This window comes from Hippichthys cyanospilos, chromosome 1, assembly GCF_059441005.1.
Source record: "Hippichthys cyanospilos isolate Australia breed blue-spotted pipefish chromosome 1, RoL_Hcya_1.0, whole genome shotgun sequence".
Classification (NCBI taxonomy): domain Eukaryota; kingdom Metazoa; phylum Chordata; class Actinopteri; order Syngnathiformes; family Syngnathidae; genus Hippichthys; species Hippichthys cyanospilos.
Window position 1 is genome coordinate 12068796 of NC_142369.1, and position 19063 is coordinate 12087858.

The window sequence follows — 19063 nt, forward strand, 5'->3', positions numbered from 1 at the left end:
TTCAGTTTAGGATTTGTGTTGTTTTCCAATGTAAAGATTCAATTTCGCCTGAATCTTTTTTCTTTTCCTCCAGAAAAAAAAAAAAAAAACACTCGATGCTCCTAAGGGTCACTTTACGGAGCCTTTTTTTCTTTTAAATGAGCACATGGTCTATTTTTTTAACACCTTCCTTAACATGGTCATCCTTTTCTGGTGTAAAATTGAGAGAGTGCTGGGTCTAGTTTAAAAACTCTGTCATGGTGAGTTTTCTCTTAGTAAATCTTTTAAAAAGATCTTTTCTTTAAAACCCAAATGTCATGTTTAAAACGTGACAAATGTAGTACATACAAAACAGCCTTCAAACGAAAACTCCATAAGAGCTGGGTCGTATCCTGATTGACAGGAAACGCATGTTGTGACGTCACATTAAGACGACAAGGAATTTATTAATTAATAAAACTAAATAACAAATGAAACATTTTTGCTGCACAAAGATATGGTACCACTTTGGCTCCATTTTGCAGTATATGGGTGGCGAAGGTAATGTAATTGCTAGAAAATAAAATCTGTAGTAGCTGTAAAATCGTAGCAGTAAAAAAGAATCCTGAGCACAAACGTCGCTCAAATGAATGGTACAGTTTTGGTGGTGTGATCGTGATGAGCGACTACAGAAAGTATGGATTTTTTTTTTTTTACGGCACAAGCCAGAAATGAAGGTTCCCCCAGTTTTTTTTTAATATGAAAATATGTCAATTGGCAAGGTGGCAACACTGAAAAGCGTTTGAGCGTCCCCCTGGTTGCCATGGTAACAACATGGTACTATTCTTTTGTGAACTTCCCCCGCACGTCCTGAAATCAACCGCACGTAGATTTTATTAACTCATAAAAAAAATTCCAAAAAATGAAACGATAAACCTTCCTGAGTTGACAAAATGGACTTTTTATTTGGACCTCGTTTTCATCAGAGCTCACGTTTTTTTTTATTTTTAAAATCATGCGAACGTGAGCGAGACAAAAAGCATTAACATTTGTTTACATGTTTTTTTTTTCTTTTTTCATGTGGACACAAACTCATCATTGTTGTTGTGGCAGTCACTTCCTGTCCAACTCAATTTGCTGACTGAGCACATGCGGGAATCAGACTCAAAACTGGACCCCTTTTGACTCCAATTTCTAAAATTATTGTTCAATAAAGGAGTTCAGCTATGAGGCAGAAAGTGATTGGCTGATTTACAAAAGAAAAAAAATCCAATCAAATGGGTGGAAAACTTTGGTGTGTCTAGTGTGCTCTTTTGTCTTTTTGCTACAAAAAAAAACAAAAAAAAAACTGGATGTTGGTGAGGGAAGACGAATGTCTTTGGTCACGTTTGAAGCAAATGATGCATAAAGTTAAATAAACTAAGTCAAAGTGCCGCCATATGATAAATATTCTTTTATTTTCTGTGTACATGACGTCCATGACGTGGATGCTTTGGTCTCCGCCTTCTTTTTTTTTTATTTTTTTTTGGTTTTCTTGTTTTTTGTCCGCTAAATATTCAACAAAAAGTCAGACAATCTTTGGTTTGCTTGAGGTGTCAAACCTTCTGCAGTCCTGTTGAATGAAAGGGAAAAGTCATCACCGCATTTGACCTCCTGGCCACACGAGGGCGCTTCAAGAAGTTGTCCACTCCCTCAAGCCGCTCCTCGACCGGCCGCAGTATTTCACGAGAACTTTGGTAGAACATTCGTGGAATGTTGGTAGATATTTTGTAGAGGTTTGTGGACCATTAGTAGATCTCGGATTTTAGGTAAATATTTTGTAGCACTTTGGAACTTGTGAAACTTTGGTATCATTTACTTGCAGCTTAGGAAGAAGTGCAGTGAAACTTTAGTAGTATTTCAGTGAAAATTTGGATCAATCTTTGGTTGAACAATTGTGAAATTTTCTGGAGGAATCCTGTTGAACCTCAAAAGAGGTTTACTAGAACATCTGTACACTTATTATATTGGGTATTGTTGGTAAAACATTGGTTGAATTTGGAGGGAAATTTGGTAAAGGTTTGCAAAACGTTTGGTGTGACGAGCAGAATTTCGATATAAATCTGTTAGAACTATAGTAGAATTTAAGTATACACTGGAAAAATTAATTTTGAGAGAATTTAGTAGAACTTCAGCAGAACATCAGTCATCTTTGGTAGAACTTCAAGGAGGAGCCTAGACTTTTAGGTGAAATTTGTTTTTTGGTTTGTTTTTGCAAAACACTGGTAGAACTTCAGTGGAACTCTGGTACAACATTAGTTCAATTTCAGACATTTTTTTTGTAGAACCTTTGTAGGACAAGTTAAAAAAAATGTGTAATGGTAAACATTGAGTTTATCTTTGGTATAACAAACATTCCGATACAACATTTGGAAGAACTTTGGTGGAACCTTTGCAGCACTTTTAAGAAAAGATGCCTTAAATTTCAATTTAATTTTAATACAACATCAGGAGACTTTTGGTATAACCAGAAGAAACATTACCCAACTTTGGAGGACTTAGGTAAAAGACTGGTTAAATTTTGGAATTTTTTTTTGAAATAACAGTGGCAGAACCTTTAAGTAAATTTGGTAAACCTTTGCTGTCACCATTAGAATTCTGAGACAATTTTATAAGAACTTTAGTAAGCTTTAGGCAGTCATTGGTATTTAAGAAATACAAAAAAAAGTTGTTACATTTTAGGCCAAATTTTCTTGTACTTTGGTATTAGGTCCAACAATAGAATGGTGGAACGTCAGACAAACAATTTAGGACGGACATCTCAAGAACTACAATAGAACTTTGGTAGATTTTGGGAGCAGAGGAACTTTGGTAGAACACTGGTAGAACCCAGGTAGAACTTTGGTAGTGGCTTAATAGAGCTTTGGTAGAAATGTGGTAGAACTTCGGTAGCGCTTTGGAAGAACTTTGGTAGAACATCAGTAATACCCTAGCAGAACCTTGGTAGAGCTTTTGCAGCAGAACTTTGGCATTTTGTTGTGTAGTTCCATGAGTAGTGAAGGACTTGGTCTCGTTGAACACAAGCAGCAGTACAAAAGCCAGGAATGAAGACGGTGGGTGTGGTTTGCAGAGGGATTTGGGTTCTGCTGGCTTGTGTTGGGTTCTAGTCCACCTCTATGGACTCTCCGCCCACCGATCCTTCGCTGTTGGGTTTACATTCGTTGGGTAATCTCTGGTGACGGCTCAGCTGGGTCGCCTGAGTGAAACTGCGATCACAACGCTCGCATCTAAAAACAAAAACAACAGAAAGATTTACCCCGCTTCAAACCCTAATTTACAACCTTAACCCGTTTCAAACCGCAATCCAGATATCAAGCTCTTATTTAAATCCATAAACTAGGAGTGATTAAAAACCCGACCCTAAATTAAGACCCTTTTCCTTGTTTAAAACTCCAACTTGGAATCCTACTGAGCAAACCTAACCCTGATTTGCAACCCTAACCCGTGTTGAAAACCGCAAACTAGGTGTCAAACCCTTATTTAAATCTATAACCTTGGATTGAAACCCTACTTTATAAACGCTTGTCCTTTTTTAAAACCCCAACCCTTGACATGGAGCACTACTTACCTGACAATGGCTTGAAGCCCTACCTAATCCTCTAACCCCAGATAGAAATCCTGAACCCAACTTCAAGCCTAAACCACTATCTTTGTCTTGAAACCGTATTGTGAAAACCAAACCCTGTCTTAAAACCCAGCTTTGAAGCCCAAACTAATTGGAAACCTTACTATGAAATCCTAAACTCTGTTCAGCACACTAAGCCTGATTCGAAACCCTATTTTGACACTCTAAACCGGGCTTGAAAACCTTGTTATAAACCCAACTGCTAGCCTAATTGCAAATAAGCGGCTATAAAAAAAAAAAGGAAGGATGGACGATGATGTCATACTGTGAATTACACCGGGATACACACGTACACACACGCGCGCAGGGGACGAGTGTGTTGTCAAGTGTAATACACATTGACATTACAAAGTGTGTGTGAGGTCAGCGGAGCAGTCAGCTGGAATTGCTGCTGTGATCTGATTGTCACAAACACACACGCGCACACGCACGCACGCACACACACACACTCGTCAATAATCTATCAAGCCAGCTGCTGAGGGGAATTCCCATCACACAAACACACACACACACACACACACACACACACACACACACACACAGATAGTGTCATTGGCAATTGAGGAAGCCTTTGAAGTCTGGCATGTGTGTGCGTGTGTGTGTGCGTGTGTGTGAACATTATTGATTGGCGTGAAACAAAAGTCACACGTTACATGGAAGGCCATGTTTTGATTGACTATCACCAATCAAGAAAATGACATAAAAAAAAGATATAATAAAAGTCCTAACGTGTGATGTCATAAAGACGTTGGGAAAGAACGCCATGATGGAATAAGCTCAATTATTTTTGCACCTGTTTAATGTTGATTATTGTTTTCATTTTATTTACTTTTTTTTTTAAGAATTTCATGTTTTGTTTGTTTTTTTTAATTTTGTATTTTTTTCATGTATTTTATCAATTTAAATTATTTCATTTCTTTTAGATTTTTGTGAATATTTTTATTTATTTAATTTCCTTTTCTTTCTGATTTTTACTTGTTTAATTAATTGATTTTTTAAGGTTTTATTCATTTGAATTTTTTTAATAGTTCTTTGTAAATTATTATCAACTTATGTTATGTATTTATTTTTTTTAAAATGAAATACCTGCATTGTTTATGCATATTCATTTTGTATTATTTTGTATATTTTATTTATTTGTTTCTTTTATTTTCTATGAATTTATTACTTTTGATTTATTTCATTTTCGTAGTGTAATAAACGATCTCAAGTCAATCATTTGTTTTATGAGTTGTGTTTTGTCCTGCAGTTTTTTTGTTTTGTTTTTATTGGCTAGTCATTTGTTTATTTTGTCATGTTATTTAGTTGAATGTTTTTTTATGAATGTATTTAAACATTCGTGAAATTTTAAGATTTAATTCACTGATTTCTTTACTTTGTAGACTTAGATTCTTGGAGCCACCATTCACGCTCTTTTTTTTAAAACAATTACTGTAATTTTATCATTCGTGTATTTATAAATTTTATGTAATTTATCTCTTATAGATTTGCTTATTTTTGTAAATATTTTTGTCTAGAGGATTTGTTCTACTTATTAACTTTTGTAATAAATATCGCACATTTTGTGTTGATTTTTATCAAAGTTATTATTTGTTATAATTAATCATCCGACTTGGCTGCGTAACATTTTTTTTTCGCCTCTCGATTTGAACGTATCATCCGCGATGTCGGAAGAGAAGCTCCGGCACGGCGGGCGGCGCGGACGCTCGCCATCAAAGTCGCCGTCGCGTCAGCTCAGCTCACGAGCACGCCGCGAGGCTTTGATGGCTTGCGCACGCGCGGCACGTTGAAGTTGATTGACAGTCGGCGAGGTCACCTCGTCGCGATTGCTCGTTAACGGCGCGTCGTTGGGCGTGACCCCGACGCCGCCCTCGCTAATTGCATCCGAGCCGCGGCGGAACGCCATCCATTAGCGCCGCCGCTAACTTCAATTTGCCGTGACGAGCGTGCGGAGGCTGCTAACGAGCGCGCGGGACAAAAGATCGCGGATGCGCGTCGGTTAGCCTCGCTCTTTTAAATTAGGCCGGGGTACATGCTGGGTAGGGTTTTAAACAAAGCTTTCTTACTGAGGTTTAAAGATTGAGTTAGCATTCGAAGTAGGGTTTCAAATAAGGGTCAGGGTTGCAAAGTGGGATTTCAAACAAGGTTTAGGGTTTCAGACGACGGTTAGCGTTTAAAAATAAGGCGTCAAACTAGGGTATGGGTTTCAAATTGGCGTTTAGGGTTTCAAAAAACAGTGAGGGTTTAAAATCAGGGTTTCAAATTAAGGTTAGGTGCTCAAATTCGAGTTTCGAACTAGAGTTAAAATTAAAGCTACGGTCACAAAGTAGGGTTTCAAATTAGGGTTAGGGTTTCACACTAGGGCTGCAAACAAGGGTAAGGTTTTCAAAATAAGGTTTTGAGCGAGGGTAAGGGTTTCAAAAATGGGATGGGGTTAAAATCAGTTTCAAAATAAGGTTTTGAACTAGGGTCAGGGTTTCAAATTAAGGTTAGGTGCTCAAATTCAAGTTTCAAACTACGGTTTAGATTAAAGTTACGGTCCTAAAGAAGGTTTCAAATTAGGGTTAAGGTGTTACTCTGGGGTTAGGTTTTTACACTGGAGTTTCAAACTATAGTTTCAAACTAGGGTTTCAAATTAGAGTAAGGGTTCTCAATTGACGGTTTGAAATAAGAGTTTAGGTTTTCAAACTAGGGTTAGGCTTTCAAAGTAAGGTTTAAAATGTTGGTTTCAAATTGAGAATCCAGGTTTAAGATTAGGTTTAAAGTCACGTTCAGGATTTGGGTTTTAATTTAGCATTAGGGCTTGAAATGGGAGTTAGGGTTTCAGTTTGAAATCAGGATCCATTTCAAACAGTTTGGCCCCTAAATGTGTTAAGGTCTTTTTGGGGGAGACGTTTTCATTGTGAGGAATTGCATGTCAAATTTTTGAAGGGGGTTCAAAAAAAAAAAAAAAAGGCGTGTGTGGCGTTTACTTACTTGAAGGGTTTCTCGCCGGTGTGCGTGCGTATGTGGTTGTTGAGCGTGGTTGCGCCGGCGAAGGCGCGGCCGCAGTAGCCGCACTTGAAGGGTCGGTCGCTGGAGTGCGTCACCACGTGGTTGCGCAACTCTGATGGCTGCGAGAAGGACAGCGAGCAATGGCCGCACTGGTACGGCCTTCGGGAGGAGAGCGGGAGGCGCCGGTCAATGACACGCTCGCACCGGCGGCGGCAACAACAGCAGCAGCAGCAGCAGCAGCAGCAGCGCGGGACGGATTGCAAAGCGACCCTGGGTTACGGCTTCAAATAATAAGTCAAGATTCTAGACGCCGTTTCAAGCTTTCAAATAGGGCTTTCGCAGGAAAACAAGGCTTAGCGTTTCGGATTTAAAGTTAGGGCAAGGGTTTCGAGGGTTTTGCTTAAACAAGTTTTAAGGTTACAAATCAAGGTTTCAAATTAGTCTGGGGTTCGGTTTTCAAACAAGAGTTAGGGTTTCAAGCCTCGGGTTTTGTTGTGAACAAGTGCTGGGGTGTCAAAGTTAGGGTTTCAAATTGAAATTTCAAGTGTATGTTTACCTTTTAAACAAGTGGTAGAGTTTGAGATTAGGGTTTCAAGTGAAGGTTAAAGTTTCAGATGTGGGTTTGCAACAAAAGGTAGGGTTTCAAGTCAAGGTTGGGGCTTCAAATAAAAATTTTAGGCTTGGGTTGTGGCTGTAAACAAGTTGTAGGGTTTGAAATTAAAGCTTCAAATCAGGATTAAGGTTTCAAATTAGGTTTTGAATGATGGGTTTTGAGTTTATACATGTTAGGGTTTCAAGTCAAGGTTAGGGCTTCAAGACTGGGTTTGGTATTAAACGAGTGGTAGGGTTTTAATTTCAAGTTTGGTGTTAAAATTAAGATTTAAAACCTGAGATTTGGCTTTAAACAAGCTGTAGAGTCATAAATCAAGGTTAAGGTTTCAAGTTAGGGTCTCAATGTTTGGTTTTTAAACAAATTAGGGTTTCAAGCCTGGGTTTTGAACAAGTGAAAAAGTTTCAAATAAGGGTTTTCAACAAGCGGTAGGGTTTCAAATCAAGGTTGGGGTTTCAAATTAACATTTTAAGCCTTGGTTTTGGCTATAAACAAGGCTTTCAAATAAGGTTTCAAGAATAAGGTTTCAAATTAGGGTTTGAAGCTTTGGTATTGGGTTTATACATATTAGATTATCAAGTCAAGGTAAACATTTCAAAGTCTGTGTTTTGGCTTTAAACAAGTTGTGGAGTTAGAAATCCAGGTTTAGGTTTCAAATTAGGGTATCAAGCCTGGGTTTTGGTTTGAAACAAACCAAAACGTTTCAAGTCAAGAATTAGGTTTAGTTTAACCAGTTTTTTAACTATTAGGATTTCACCTTCAAAAGGGTTTTAAACAAGTATTAGTCTAAGTATGGTTTGCCATGGTTAGGGTTTCCAACCAATGTGCAAAACAAATCAGGGTTAGTGTTTCAAATACGGGTTAAGCTTTTACAGCTCTTTAGGGTTAGGATTTTTTTTTTTTACAAGGTTTCAAGTTGAAATTTGGATTGTGGCAAACTAACATTGTTGCTAGCTAAGAAAGCCAAGCAGCTTAGTCTGGGAAACAAATGTGATCTTTGGCGCCCCCTAAAGGAGAGCGCCACACCAACACATTCAAACATCTTTGCAGTCATACACACCCAAGCACACACTAACACACACACACACACACACACACACACACACACACACACTCACACATTTACTCATATACATGTTTAAAAACATTCACACACTCAGTTTTACATTCACACACACACACACGCAATTAAAAAAAAAGCAAAAAATCTTCACTTGCAGTTTTCCACACAAATGTGTGTGTGTGCGTGCGCGCTCATTTATCAGGTGTTGTTGTATAAGCTCTGGCATGTTTATTATTTATTATTTATTAATTTGCGCTTTTCTATGAGGCCAGCATCGATCGCGAACACTTGGAGTGATCAATGGGAGGAACTTTTTGATTTATTTATTCAAGCGCGGCGCCAAGATTAATGTGCGCTTATTGTTTATTACACACCAGTGGGTGTGTGTACTAGCATCTTCCCAACTACATAAAAGCTAGCTTACCTAGTTTTGGTCTGTGGCGATTTACATTGCTACTAGCTAACTCGCTAACTACACCCATGAGGTGTGAACCAAATGCGACGAAAATATAACTAACACCAACACACTGTGTGTGTCTGTGTGTGTTTTTGCTAAATGGTGGGATTCATACTCCAGGTTTTTACTTCATTGTGGAACCTCATGTCTATGTGAGGCCATTTTGGTGGATCCCAATAGTCCAGACCTCTTTTTGAGGCTCAAGACAGGGTTTCGGCGTTTAAGATTGGATTTTGGTTGAGGTTACGCAATCAATCAGTTGTGATGACGGTTATGACTTATGTTGGGGGCTACAAAATGCAACACGTCAATGGGATGCCCCCATTAAGAGGGTAAGACAAACTGATGTGTTAAAGGTTTCTGTGCTTCTGTCTGCAACTTGAATACTAAAAACTAACATTCACTGTGAACACATGACCTGATGAAAGACACACACACACAAACACAAAATGCAGTAAAAAAATTGTATATGGGAATGGAGCGTTTTCCCATGCACACTTGTTTCCATATGACACATTTAAAAAATGTGCAGGGTTTTGAGTTAAGGTTTGAAATAAAGTTTAATATTGAAGTTGGTTTTCCAGACACTGGGGTCAGTGTTTCAAAGTGGAGCTAAGGTTTCTAATCAAGAAAATCGAGCATGACATGGTTTTAAACAAGGGTTGGGGTTTCAAAGTACTTTTTTAGCCAAAGGTAAGGTTTCAAATTAGGGTTTTGAATCAGGGTTTGTGTCTAAAAGCTTTCAAACCAGACGGTTGAAACAACTGACAGGCTTCGGCTAAATCAGGGTTTGTGTCTAAAAGCTTTCAAACCAGACGGTTGAAACAACTGACAGGCTTCGAAAGTAGGATCTCGAATCCATGTGATCAAATCAGGGATTCACGGCTGAGTTGGATTTTAAAGTAGGGTTTCAAGTTTGTGTTATTGTCTTAAATCATGCTGAAAGTTTCAAACCAGGGTTAGGGTCCTGGGTTAAGGTTTGAAATCAAATTAGGGTTTCAAACCAGAGTTAGAGTTTAAAACCAGGATTGGGCTTCAAGTCTGGGTTAGGGTCTAGGAATATGGTTTGAAATCAGGGTTTCAAGTTAGTGTTAGGCTTTCAAATTAGGGCTTCTAATCTGGTTTAGGTTTTAAATGAAGGTTAAGATTTCAAAGTAAGGTTAAAACCTTGGTGAAGTGCTTCAAGTTAATGTTTTAAGCCTTAGGTAGGGTTTCAAGTCAGTGTGTCTTTGCAGTAAGCTATAGCTAAAGTATTTATGTATGCAGTGAGTGTGTATGTGTATGCAAAGTTTGTGTGCACGTGTGTGTTGAGATGAAGACATGTTAGTGTGCTTGAGAGCCAAGATAATAAATCAGCACTCACACTTCATCAATACACAATCAATCGTCCGCATGCAGACACTTGCACACAAACACAACTGCGCACTCACACACACACACACATCTTCTTCCTGCCATCATTGTCATCATCATCATCATGTCTGCACTATTGGTGAAAGCACAGCATGGTCACATGCTCATAATGTGGTCACATTATTAATTTGTAGTTCTTGGACCTCCTCAAGTACAAGGCCCTAGTCACATCAAGATCCGCTATACAGATGTTACTAGTTCTACCTAAAGCTTCAAGGACTTTCGGTCTTGGTACTGGTGTTGGGATAGGCACCAGCAAGCCTATGACTCTAGTGAGCATAAGCAGCGATAGAAAATGTATGGGTGGATACTAGTATTCCTGGAACTAAAAAGATCCAGTACAAAAGTACGAACCTCCAAGAGAGGTCGACTTTTGGCCACAGTGAATCACCCTGGAGTTTTTCCCATCATTCCCAGTCATTCAAAATGTCCTAGTACCACCAAGTGTGTCAGGAACTACGAATAGGAATGCATAGTTCTTGGAACTAAAAGAATCCAATAAAAAAGGACTACAGTACACTTCAGGAAGGGTCTAATTTGGCCCCAGCTAATTTCTCTGAAGCTTTTCCTGTTGCCCAAAAGGTCCTGGTACCTCTTAAAGTTTCAGGAACTCGTACATACTTGTAGTTCCTGGAACTAAATGGATCCAACACAAAAGTAGTCCAAGAAAGCCACAATGAATCACAATGGAGTTTTTTTTTTGTCATTTAAACGTTCCACCTAAATTCTCAGGAACTACTAGTAGGAACGCATACTAGTAGTTGTTGGAACTAAAAGGATCCAATACAAAAGGACAACACTTCAAGGTGGGTCTACTTTTGGCCAAAATGAACTAATCCAGAGCTTTTCTTCATCCAAAAGTTCCTTGTACCACCTAACATTTCAGTTACTCCAGGAAAGAGCTTGTACTAATAGTTCCTGGAACTAATGTAAGCAAATCCAAAAGTGCTACTAGGCTTTAAGCAGGGTTTACTTTTGGTTTGAAATGAATCTCTTTGGATGCAATTCAAGTAAAAACACGCAATACGGTTAATAATAAGTTCCTAATCCTAACTAAAAATCCCGGACTTGAAATTCTTAGTATGTGGTTTCCTGCAGTGTAAAGTAGGAAAGTTCCCAGAAGTATATTAAGCGCGAGTTTAGTGGAGACGGGTGGTGTGGATAAAATGTTGTTATTGACATTTTGCACATCAGCAGACACTTTTTCATTTTCTTTTTCATTTATTGAACCAGTGACACTAGCCCCGCCTGCTTGGCCGTCACCGTGACAACCACAATTTCTCTACCATCGCCACCGTGATTTATGCACACACACACGCACAAGCACACGCACACACACTCACACACATTACACAATATGAAGATAAGCAAAAACTCTCCAATAGATCATCACACACCAGTGTGTGTGTGTGTGTGTGTGTGTGTGTGTGTGTATGTAGGTGTGCGCGCTTGAGGTCATCATGAATGATTACAAATAGTTTGCATCACAGGACTAAAGGATTTGTTTATATTAATGTCCATTGTTGTTAATTCTCTCAAATCCAGTCTAGTACATTCCAGCCCACTTCAGTTTAGTCTAGTCTTTTCCCGACTTGTCTAGCACACCTACTGGCCATTCTTGTCCAGTTCTGTTAACTCACCCAGTCCAGTTTATACTAGTCCAGCCTGTCATGTCTATTCTAGTCTCTTCCTAACTAATCTAGTACATTTCAATTCAGTCTATTGTAGTCTAATCTAATGAAGTCTATTTATGTCGAGACTACTGAGGAATATTCTAGTCCTGTTCAAGCTACTCCATACCTGTTTAGTCTTTTCCAGGTCAAAAACATCCTGTCTATTTAAGGCTAATGTAATCTTATCCTGTCTAGTGGAATACATTCTATTGGAGTTCAACCTAGACTAGTATAAGTTCATCCTGCCTAGCCTATTATATTGTTTTGTATTTTACTTTGAGTTAGTCCAGTCTGGTAAAGTGCCTGTAAGTCCAAATCTATTTAGGTGTAGTCTAGTCTTATTCTGACTAGTCGATTAGATACGAAGTCTTATTTGGTCCGGTCCAATGCAGCCTATTCTGATGTGTTTTTGTCCGGTTCAGTCAAATCTCACCAAGTGGCTGCTCTTGTGCAGTCTAGTCCAGGCTCATGAAGTTTACTCTTTATTATATATACTTGTCCAGTCTAGGTGAGTCTAGTCCAGTTTCTTCCAGTTCAGTCCAAAGCCTACTTGTGATTGTGCATTAGGTGCCGTTTACAGACCTGTCCGGGTTCTGCGGGCAGACGTGCATCTGTAGCAGGATCCTCTGCGTGAACGTCTTGAAGCACTGGCCGCACTTCCACAGATGCCAGTCGCTGAACTCACTACTGAGCTGGCTGGTGGACGTGGGACTGGCCAGGACTCTTTGATTTTTGGAGGACAGCTGGCCGAAAGATGTCTCGGATGACGGGAACGGCGCGCCGCTCTTGTCCAACACGGAGAAAGTCCTGCTGCACGTCGTCTGGGGAAACACCATGGAGCGCACGGACGACGACAGGGACGCCGCCGTGGACGACGCTTTGCCATTCTTGCCAAAGGATTGTTGTTGTAAAGACTCCTGACGAGACATCACCTCCGAAACGGACACGGGGACGTTCACTGCACGCACAAATAACATCTTTGGAAACTGGTCTGTGTTTAGGATCCGGCCTACATACTGAGCGTTTTTCGATTTACATTTATGGTCTATGTCCAATGTCTGCATTATGTCCTATGTCTACTCTGAAGACATAAGTTCAACATCCATGTTGTACATAGTAAGAACGATAAGAACGATGTCCTATCCTAGTCCTAAATTTATCATACATGTACCATATTTTCCACACCATAAAGCGCACCAGATTATAAAACGCACCGTCAATGAATGGCCTATTTTAAGTCCGTTTTCATATATAAGGCACACCGCATTATAAGGCACCTGAATAGAAGCTACAGTAGTGGCTGGGCTTACGTTAACCATCCACTAGATAGAGCTGCGCTAAAGCCAATGTCAACAAAACAATCGGATAAGTGAGTCAAACTTTTCAATCAGAAACTGGGAATAAAGATGTTTTGTGGAAAGTACTGTCTGAAGAAAGGGAAAAAAATATATCTTGATTAAATTAAAAGACTGTTTAGATCACTGCTGAGGTGAAAAGAATATGATGATGATACAAATAAATATTTAACTTATTTTTTAAATCAAATTGCAACCTTTAAAAGTGAAGCATACCAAAATTTCAAACGGTATTATAGACATTTTTATTGTAAAAAATACATGTATAACTAAAATTCAGAGGTAAATTTACATGGCGATTACGTTATTTGATTTTTTCCTTCCCCAAAAATGAAAACTCGCGGTTTATGCACAGTATAAGGCGCGCCGGATAATAAGGCGTACTGTCAGCTTTTGAGAAAATGGAAAGGCTTTTAGGTTTGTGCAAAATACGGTACTTGTTCTACAATTGGTCTATGTTTAAAAATCTATGCTCTATCGTTCTTTGTTCTAAGGTCTAGAGTATGTTCTACATGGTCCTTGATCTGTTAAGATTTATGTTCGATGTCCATATGTTAGATTTATAATAAATGCTCTATGTTCATGTTCAGCTATTGCACTTGTACTATCCTTCCATGCGCTATGTGAATCCTATTTCCTTATTTCCATGCACAAGATAGAGTATGTTTTAAAAGTATTTTGCTAAGTGTCTATGTGCATTTCTAGATCGCGTGACAATATTCTACAAGAAGGAAAGAAAAACTCTCACAGTTTTCGTCTTGAGCGACACACTGCAACGGAATTCCGAAGAAGGACGTGTACGAGTCGTTGTACCAAACGAGGAGCTCGCTTCCTCGAGGGATGTCTAGGCATGCCCGGTAGAAGATGCTAGATCTAAGACACACAAACACAAAAAATTTTCTTTGAAGGGCCGAGTTTGACTTCATCACGAACGTGGCTAACGTTAAAGAACTTCTTTGAACTGCCTCATTAACGTGGCTAATACTAAAGCTCGTATTTGGAAATCATTGCTAATGTTAAAGCACTTCTTTGGACCACATCGCTAGGACTCCCACAGCCTTCGTCACTTTCGCTAAAGGAGTATTTAATCGCCAACGGGGATTTTATCTTATGGTAGCATTATATTGCAGAGCATTGTCTATTTACTTTGCCTTGTAGTTCATATGACCGTAGTCTATCCTTCCTTACTTTATCTTAGCCTAGCATAGTTTAGTTCAGATTTACATTTGTTCTATCTTAACTATAACACAGTTTATCTAAGCATAGCAACGTTGACAATAGTTTAGCATAATTTAGCTTATCTCAGCCTTTATATTAGTTTAATCCAGTGCTTCTCAAATTGTGGGGCGGGCCACCCTGGGGGGGGGTGTGGATGATCCCAGGAAAAGGGCTTTGTTTTTGTCATGTGGAATGTAATAGCAATAAAGTAATCATTTTTATCATTTTCTTTTAGTTTGAGGCACTTTGGTGCACTTCTTTTTTTTTCGTTTTAGACTAAGCTATAACCGGTATAAACACGATAAAAATAATTAACAGTTGTTGAAAGTTGATTTATATTGTGTTTTTCTGTTGTTAATGTTAAAAAGGATACATGTGTAGGTATACTTAAACAATTTTCATCAATAATCATCTTATTTATAATCAGGGGGGGGGGTTCTCTTCTCTAGGGGGGGCCTGGCAAAATATAGTTAAGAAACACTGGTTTAACCTATGACTATTACTAACTCTTATGACTAACTCGCACAGCTGGTTTAACAGTGAAAAATAACTTTGTGTTTAATGAAAGTTTACCATGAGACTTTAGTGCACATTATGAGCAAAAGGTGATGCGTTATGTGCGTTTGTGTTGTTGGTAACGAAACACAAAAGACGTGTCCCAGTCGAGACCGCAGCCCCTCCGCGGGGAGAGCGGGCGTGTTTGTTTTTCATACCTGACCGCCTGATGGGACTCTTTGATGTGTGACGCCACCCGCCTCAGTGCAGCAGCAAGCGCGGATCAAACACCCCCCTCGCCTCCTCCCCACCTAATTCTTTCTTTTTATCTGGTGTGAGGTCAGGGGTATGTTTGATTTACAGCACGGCCCCTCCTGACTGTGTTGTCATGTTGGCCCCACCCCTCCCGGGTGCTCTGAGACAAAATACAACGGGCTTGACGCAAAGCAACGTTTGACTTCGGAAGAAGTCCTCTAGCATCAGCCACGATAATAATGGGTCCAAAGAAGTCCTTTAACGACAGCTACATTAGCGATTAGGTTCAAAACGAGTCCTTAACTAGGCTGAATTCAAATCACTGTAAGCTACACTAAGTAAGCTAGGCTAAAATATTTTAAAAGGGCGGTAAGCTACTTGATAACTAATGCCGTTTCTCAATATCAAGAATGCCAAGTAGGGACTTGTGAACTGGCCAAGTACTAAAGTACCGGTATATAGTTGCTAAGTACGCTAGTTTCTTTATGATTGGAAAAGAATGATGAGCATCCTCGCTGTGATACATCAAGAATTCAACTTACAAATGTGAGTTCTCTCCTCAGTTGTCGCATTAGCCATTTCGAAAGCAGCACGAAATGCATTTTGGGTTATTTTCCCAGCTAAGTCTTCAAAACTCCCCAACTAATACATCCTTGGTTTAGCAGACAAGAACAAACATCTGGGTATTCTGTGCATTTTCAATTTATTCATACTTTCAAATAAAACGGGACCACGACTGATGTTTGATGAGATCCCATGGACATAAGGGCGGATGAGAACGCAATTTGAGAAGCGGCCTAATGTTAAGAGGATAGTGTGATAAGATAAGATTTAGTCTGTTTTTCATTGCGAACAGCAGGGGGTGCTACAGGTGCTGTGTTTACCATTGTCCATAGCCTTAACAAACATGGCCGCCTTCCGAGAAGTGCCACCCCCCATGTAATATAATTTCATGATAACTAGACCTATGAGGATTTTTAAAACATACTGTTGGTCTTTAAGAACACATTCATTTGCAAGTTTTTGAAATCTACAATCATTTCCTTTTTAATGAATGAAAATCTTACACACTGCCCCTTTAAGATAAAACTATGGTTATCTATGGCAAAGCAAATATATATATATATATATATATATATATATATGTATAAGGGTAAACTATGCTAGGCTAACCTAAACTAAGCTAATACAAACAGTGCTAGGCTAAGAAAATACTTGTATAAGCTAACATTAGTTAAATTAAGGTCAAATATAATAATGCTGCTACGCTAAGGAATATAAGCTATGCTTGTTCACCAAAGTGCTATTTTTTTCTTTTCTTTTATTCACAGGATTGTTTAATCATTTTTGATGACAACACTAATAGCATTTAGCATTAGCGTACTTGTACCTGTACTGAACGACCATCATGTTCTGCTCTCCGCAGTGTCGGGCGCATCGGATGTACCTCATCCAGCTCGATTTAGCCGGATCGTTGCCATCTAGGAAGTGACACAACGTTCCCTCTGAGTCGTAAATCTGAAACACATAAATGTAACAGATATTTTTGGCTGGTATATTTCCTTTTAAATTGGTTAAGCCCAATTGTTACAGCATTGTGCGCATTCGCTGTTGATCAAACTACTTTCCCCACACCTGCATCACACCGTATTCACATCTGGTTCAAACCTGGTTCACACTATATTTTGAGATATGACACTGGTTGACACATGATTCAGATCCGATGGGATGGTAAAGGTCTGAACTTACTAAGATAATCTTTTTTTTTTTTCAGTGTGCCCTGACTTTTGCACATGCCAAAATTACTTTTTTTTAACGTAATTGTACTCAGTGTATAAAATGTAACTATGCATCAATATTTGCTGATATTGTTTTTTCCCCATTATACCAATGAGATTATAAATAACTATCACGTTTTTTAAAAACATTTTAAAAAGCTGTTTTTAAAGGGGTTCCATGACTTTCGCATAATAAGCACATGAACTGGTCCACTGAGTGTGTTCATACCATTTTCACACACATTTATCAATTTTACACACAGTATTTTTACAACACCGGGAAGTGCCAATATGAATTTGGAACAAAGGTTTTGGGGCACACAAGGGGAAACGTTTACAAGACGTGGAGTCCGGCTTTCTCGTTGAAGACCACACCATGTTGGAGGTCTACTTGGGAACACACACACGAACATCATATAAATCTCTGAAGTGTAAAAGACATCATTAGTTGAATGTTGCAAACAAAAGTGTTGAACAATTTCAACACTTTCTTCTGTCTCGCTACATTATCCTCGTTTGACTTCAAAGACCACACACACACCATTAATAAGCTCGACGCAATATCACTACCGTCACATGCCAGCGAATGTGCATTAAGTGTGTTTATCTTGACATGTGTGACGTGTGTTTGTATGGAAAAGAGCCACTAATGCAGTCATGGTTATCAAAAGCAAAGTGTGACATACACACTTACTGCACACACGTCACGATAAACACACTTAGCACGCGCACACACGTCACACAAGAGGTGATAAAACACACACACGAGCCACCTAAGATTTTTCGCACTTGGCCATGCCAACAGCAGTTTTTATTTAGCAAAGACCACCTAGCATCGCCTAGCATCACATAACATCATCTCATAGCATGACTTAGCTTCAGGTAACATGGTGACAGTGCAGTGCTCTTGTTGTTGTTATAGAGTCCAAATGGTGTAAAAGTGTTTGTGAGTGAAGATCAATGATCGCACGCTTGAGTTGTACACAAAATCAATCAAACGCACTAATTCTGCCGTTATCTGCTCTCTTCATCACCTCCTCTTCTACACGCCCTCGGCCCCCTCTTCATCACAACTCTTCTTCTTCAAACTACTCACCCCCTCTTCGTTGTCTTACAGATGATTATTGCTCATACGTTGTCACCTCCCATGGAAAAAGATGGGGGGAAAAATGAAATTGCCATGAAAAAAAAGTGGTGTTCCTGATTCAAATCTGATCCGTCGACCTGATTCACATTCCACATTCAGATCTGGTTCATATACCCGGTACCGCATTGTGTTTACATCTACTTCTACTACTGCTTTCACACAAACTCATTTTACATTTAAAACTATCAATATGGTACCATATTGTCGGCTCACATTGCTTCAACGTTTGCTTCACACATTATTCACATCTGGTTCACATATGGATCGTACCGTATGGTACCAAATTGCTGATATCTGGTCCATATAGTGTTCACACTGCTTTCAAACCTGGTTTACAACTGGTTTCACACTATATCTACCGTTGACACTTAATTCACTTTCATACATCCACAGCATGTTTGTAACTATATCTGATTCAGCTAGTCTCATTGTGTTTACACCACATTCACACTATTTTTCACACCCGATTCACATCTGGTTCATAATTGTTACAAACCTGATTCAGACCAGATTTCTACTATTTGGTCCACACTGTGTTCACAACACTTTGTTTGCACTGACTAATCCACACTGGTTTACCTTGTTCAAATCTTGACACACACAACCAGAAAGTGCTCGCACATGCCTCATTTTGCTGATTTCACACCTAACAATGTTTTCACATCCAACCACACATGATGCGTCATTATTATATACAGTAGTACCGTATTTTTCGCACTATAAGCTGCACCTTCAATGAATGCCCCCCCCCAAAAAAAAACAAACAAACATAAAAGGCACACAAAGAACAGACACTAAAGTAGTGGCTGGGGTTGCATTATGCATCCAGTAAATGGAGTTGCATTATGCATCCAGTAAAAATCTTAAAATATATTGTTTTGTTGATTTAAAAATTCCTATTTGCGATTGGTATGGCGTTGTTGAGTTTACAAACACACATTTATTGTTGTCAGCTTTGATTTGGAGGTGCAGTCAGGAAGTCG

The 19063-nt window shown here is 39.1% G+C and overlaps 1 protein-coding gene across 2 annotated transcripts in view; it reads right to left on the bottom strand.

The window, feature by feature from the left end:
* Nucleotides 1–899: 899 nt before the first annotated feature.
* Nucleotides 900–19063, bottom strand: part of prdm6 (PR domain containing 6) — a 34295-nt gene continuing 16131 nt past the window's right edge. For both annotated transcript variants that reach the window (XM_088422046.1, XM_088421973.1), the window contains 5 exons: nucleotides 16546–16673; nucleotides 13936–14060; nucleotides 12415–12790; nucleotides 6599–6775; nucleotides 900–3224 (listed from right to left, as the gene is read on the bottom strand). In XM_088422046.1, coding sequence (XP_088278172.1) covers nucleotides 3101–3224; nucleotides 6599–6775; nucleotides 12415–12790; nucleotides 13936–14060; nucleotides 16546–16673 — 930 coding nt within the window. In that variant the 3' untranslated portion in view covers nucleotides 900–3100. The remainder of the gene's footprint in view (nucleotides 3225–6598; nucleotides 6776–12414; nucleotides 12791–13935; nucleotides 14061–16545; nucleotides 16674–19063) is intronic.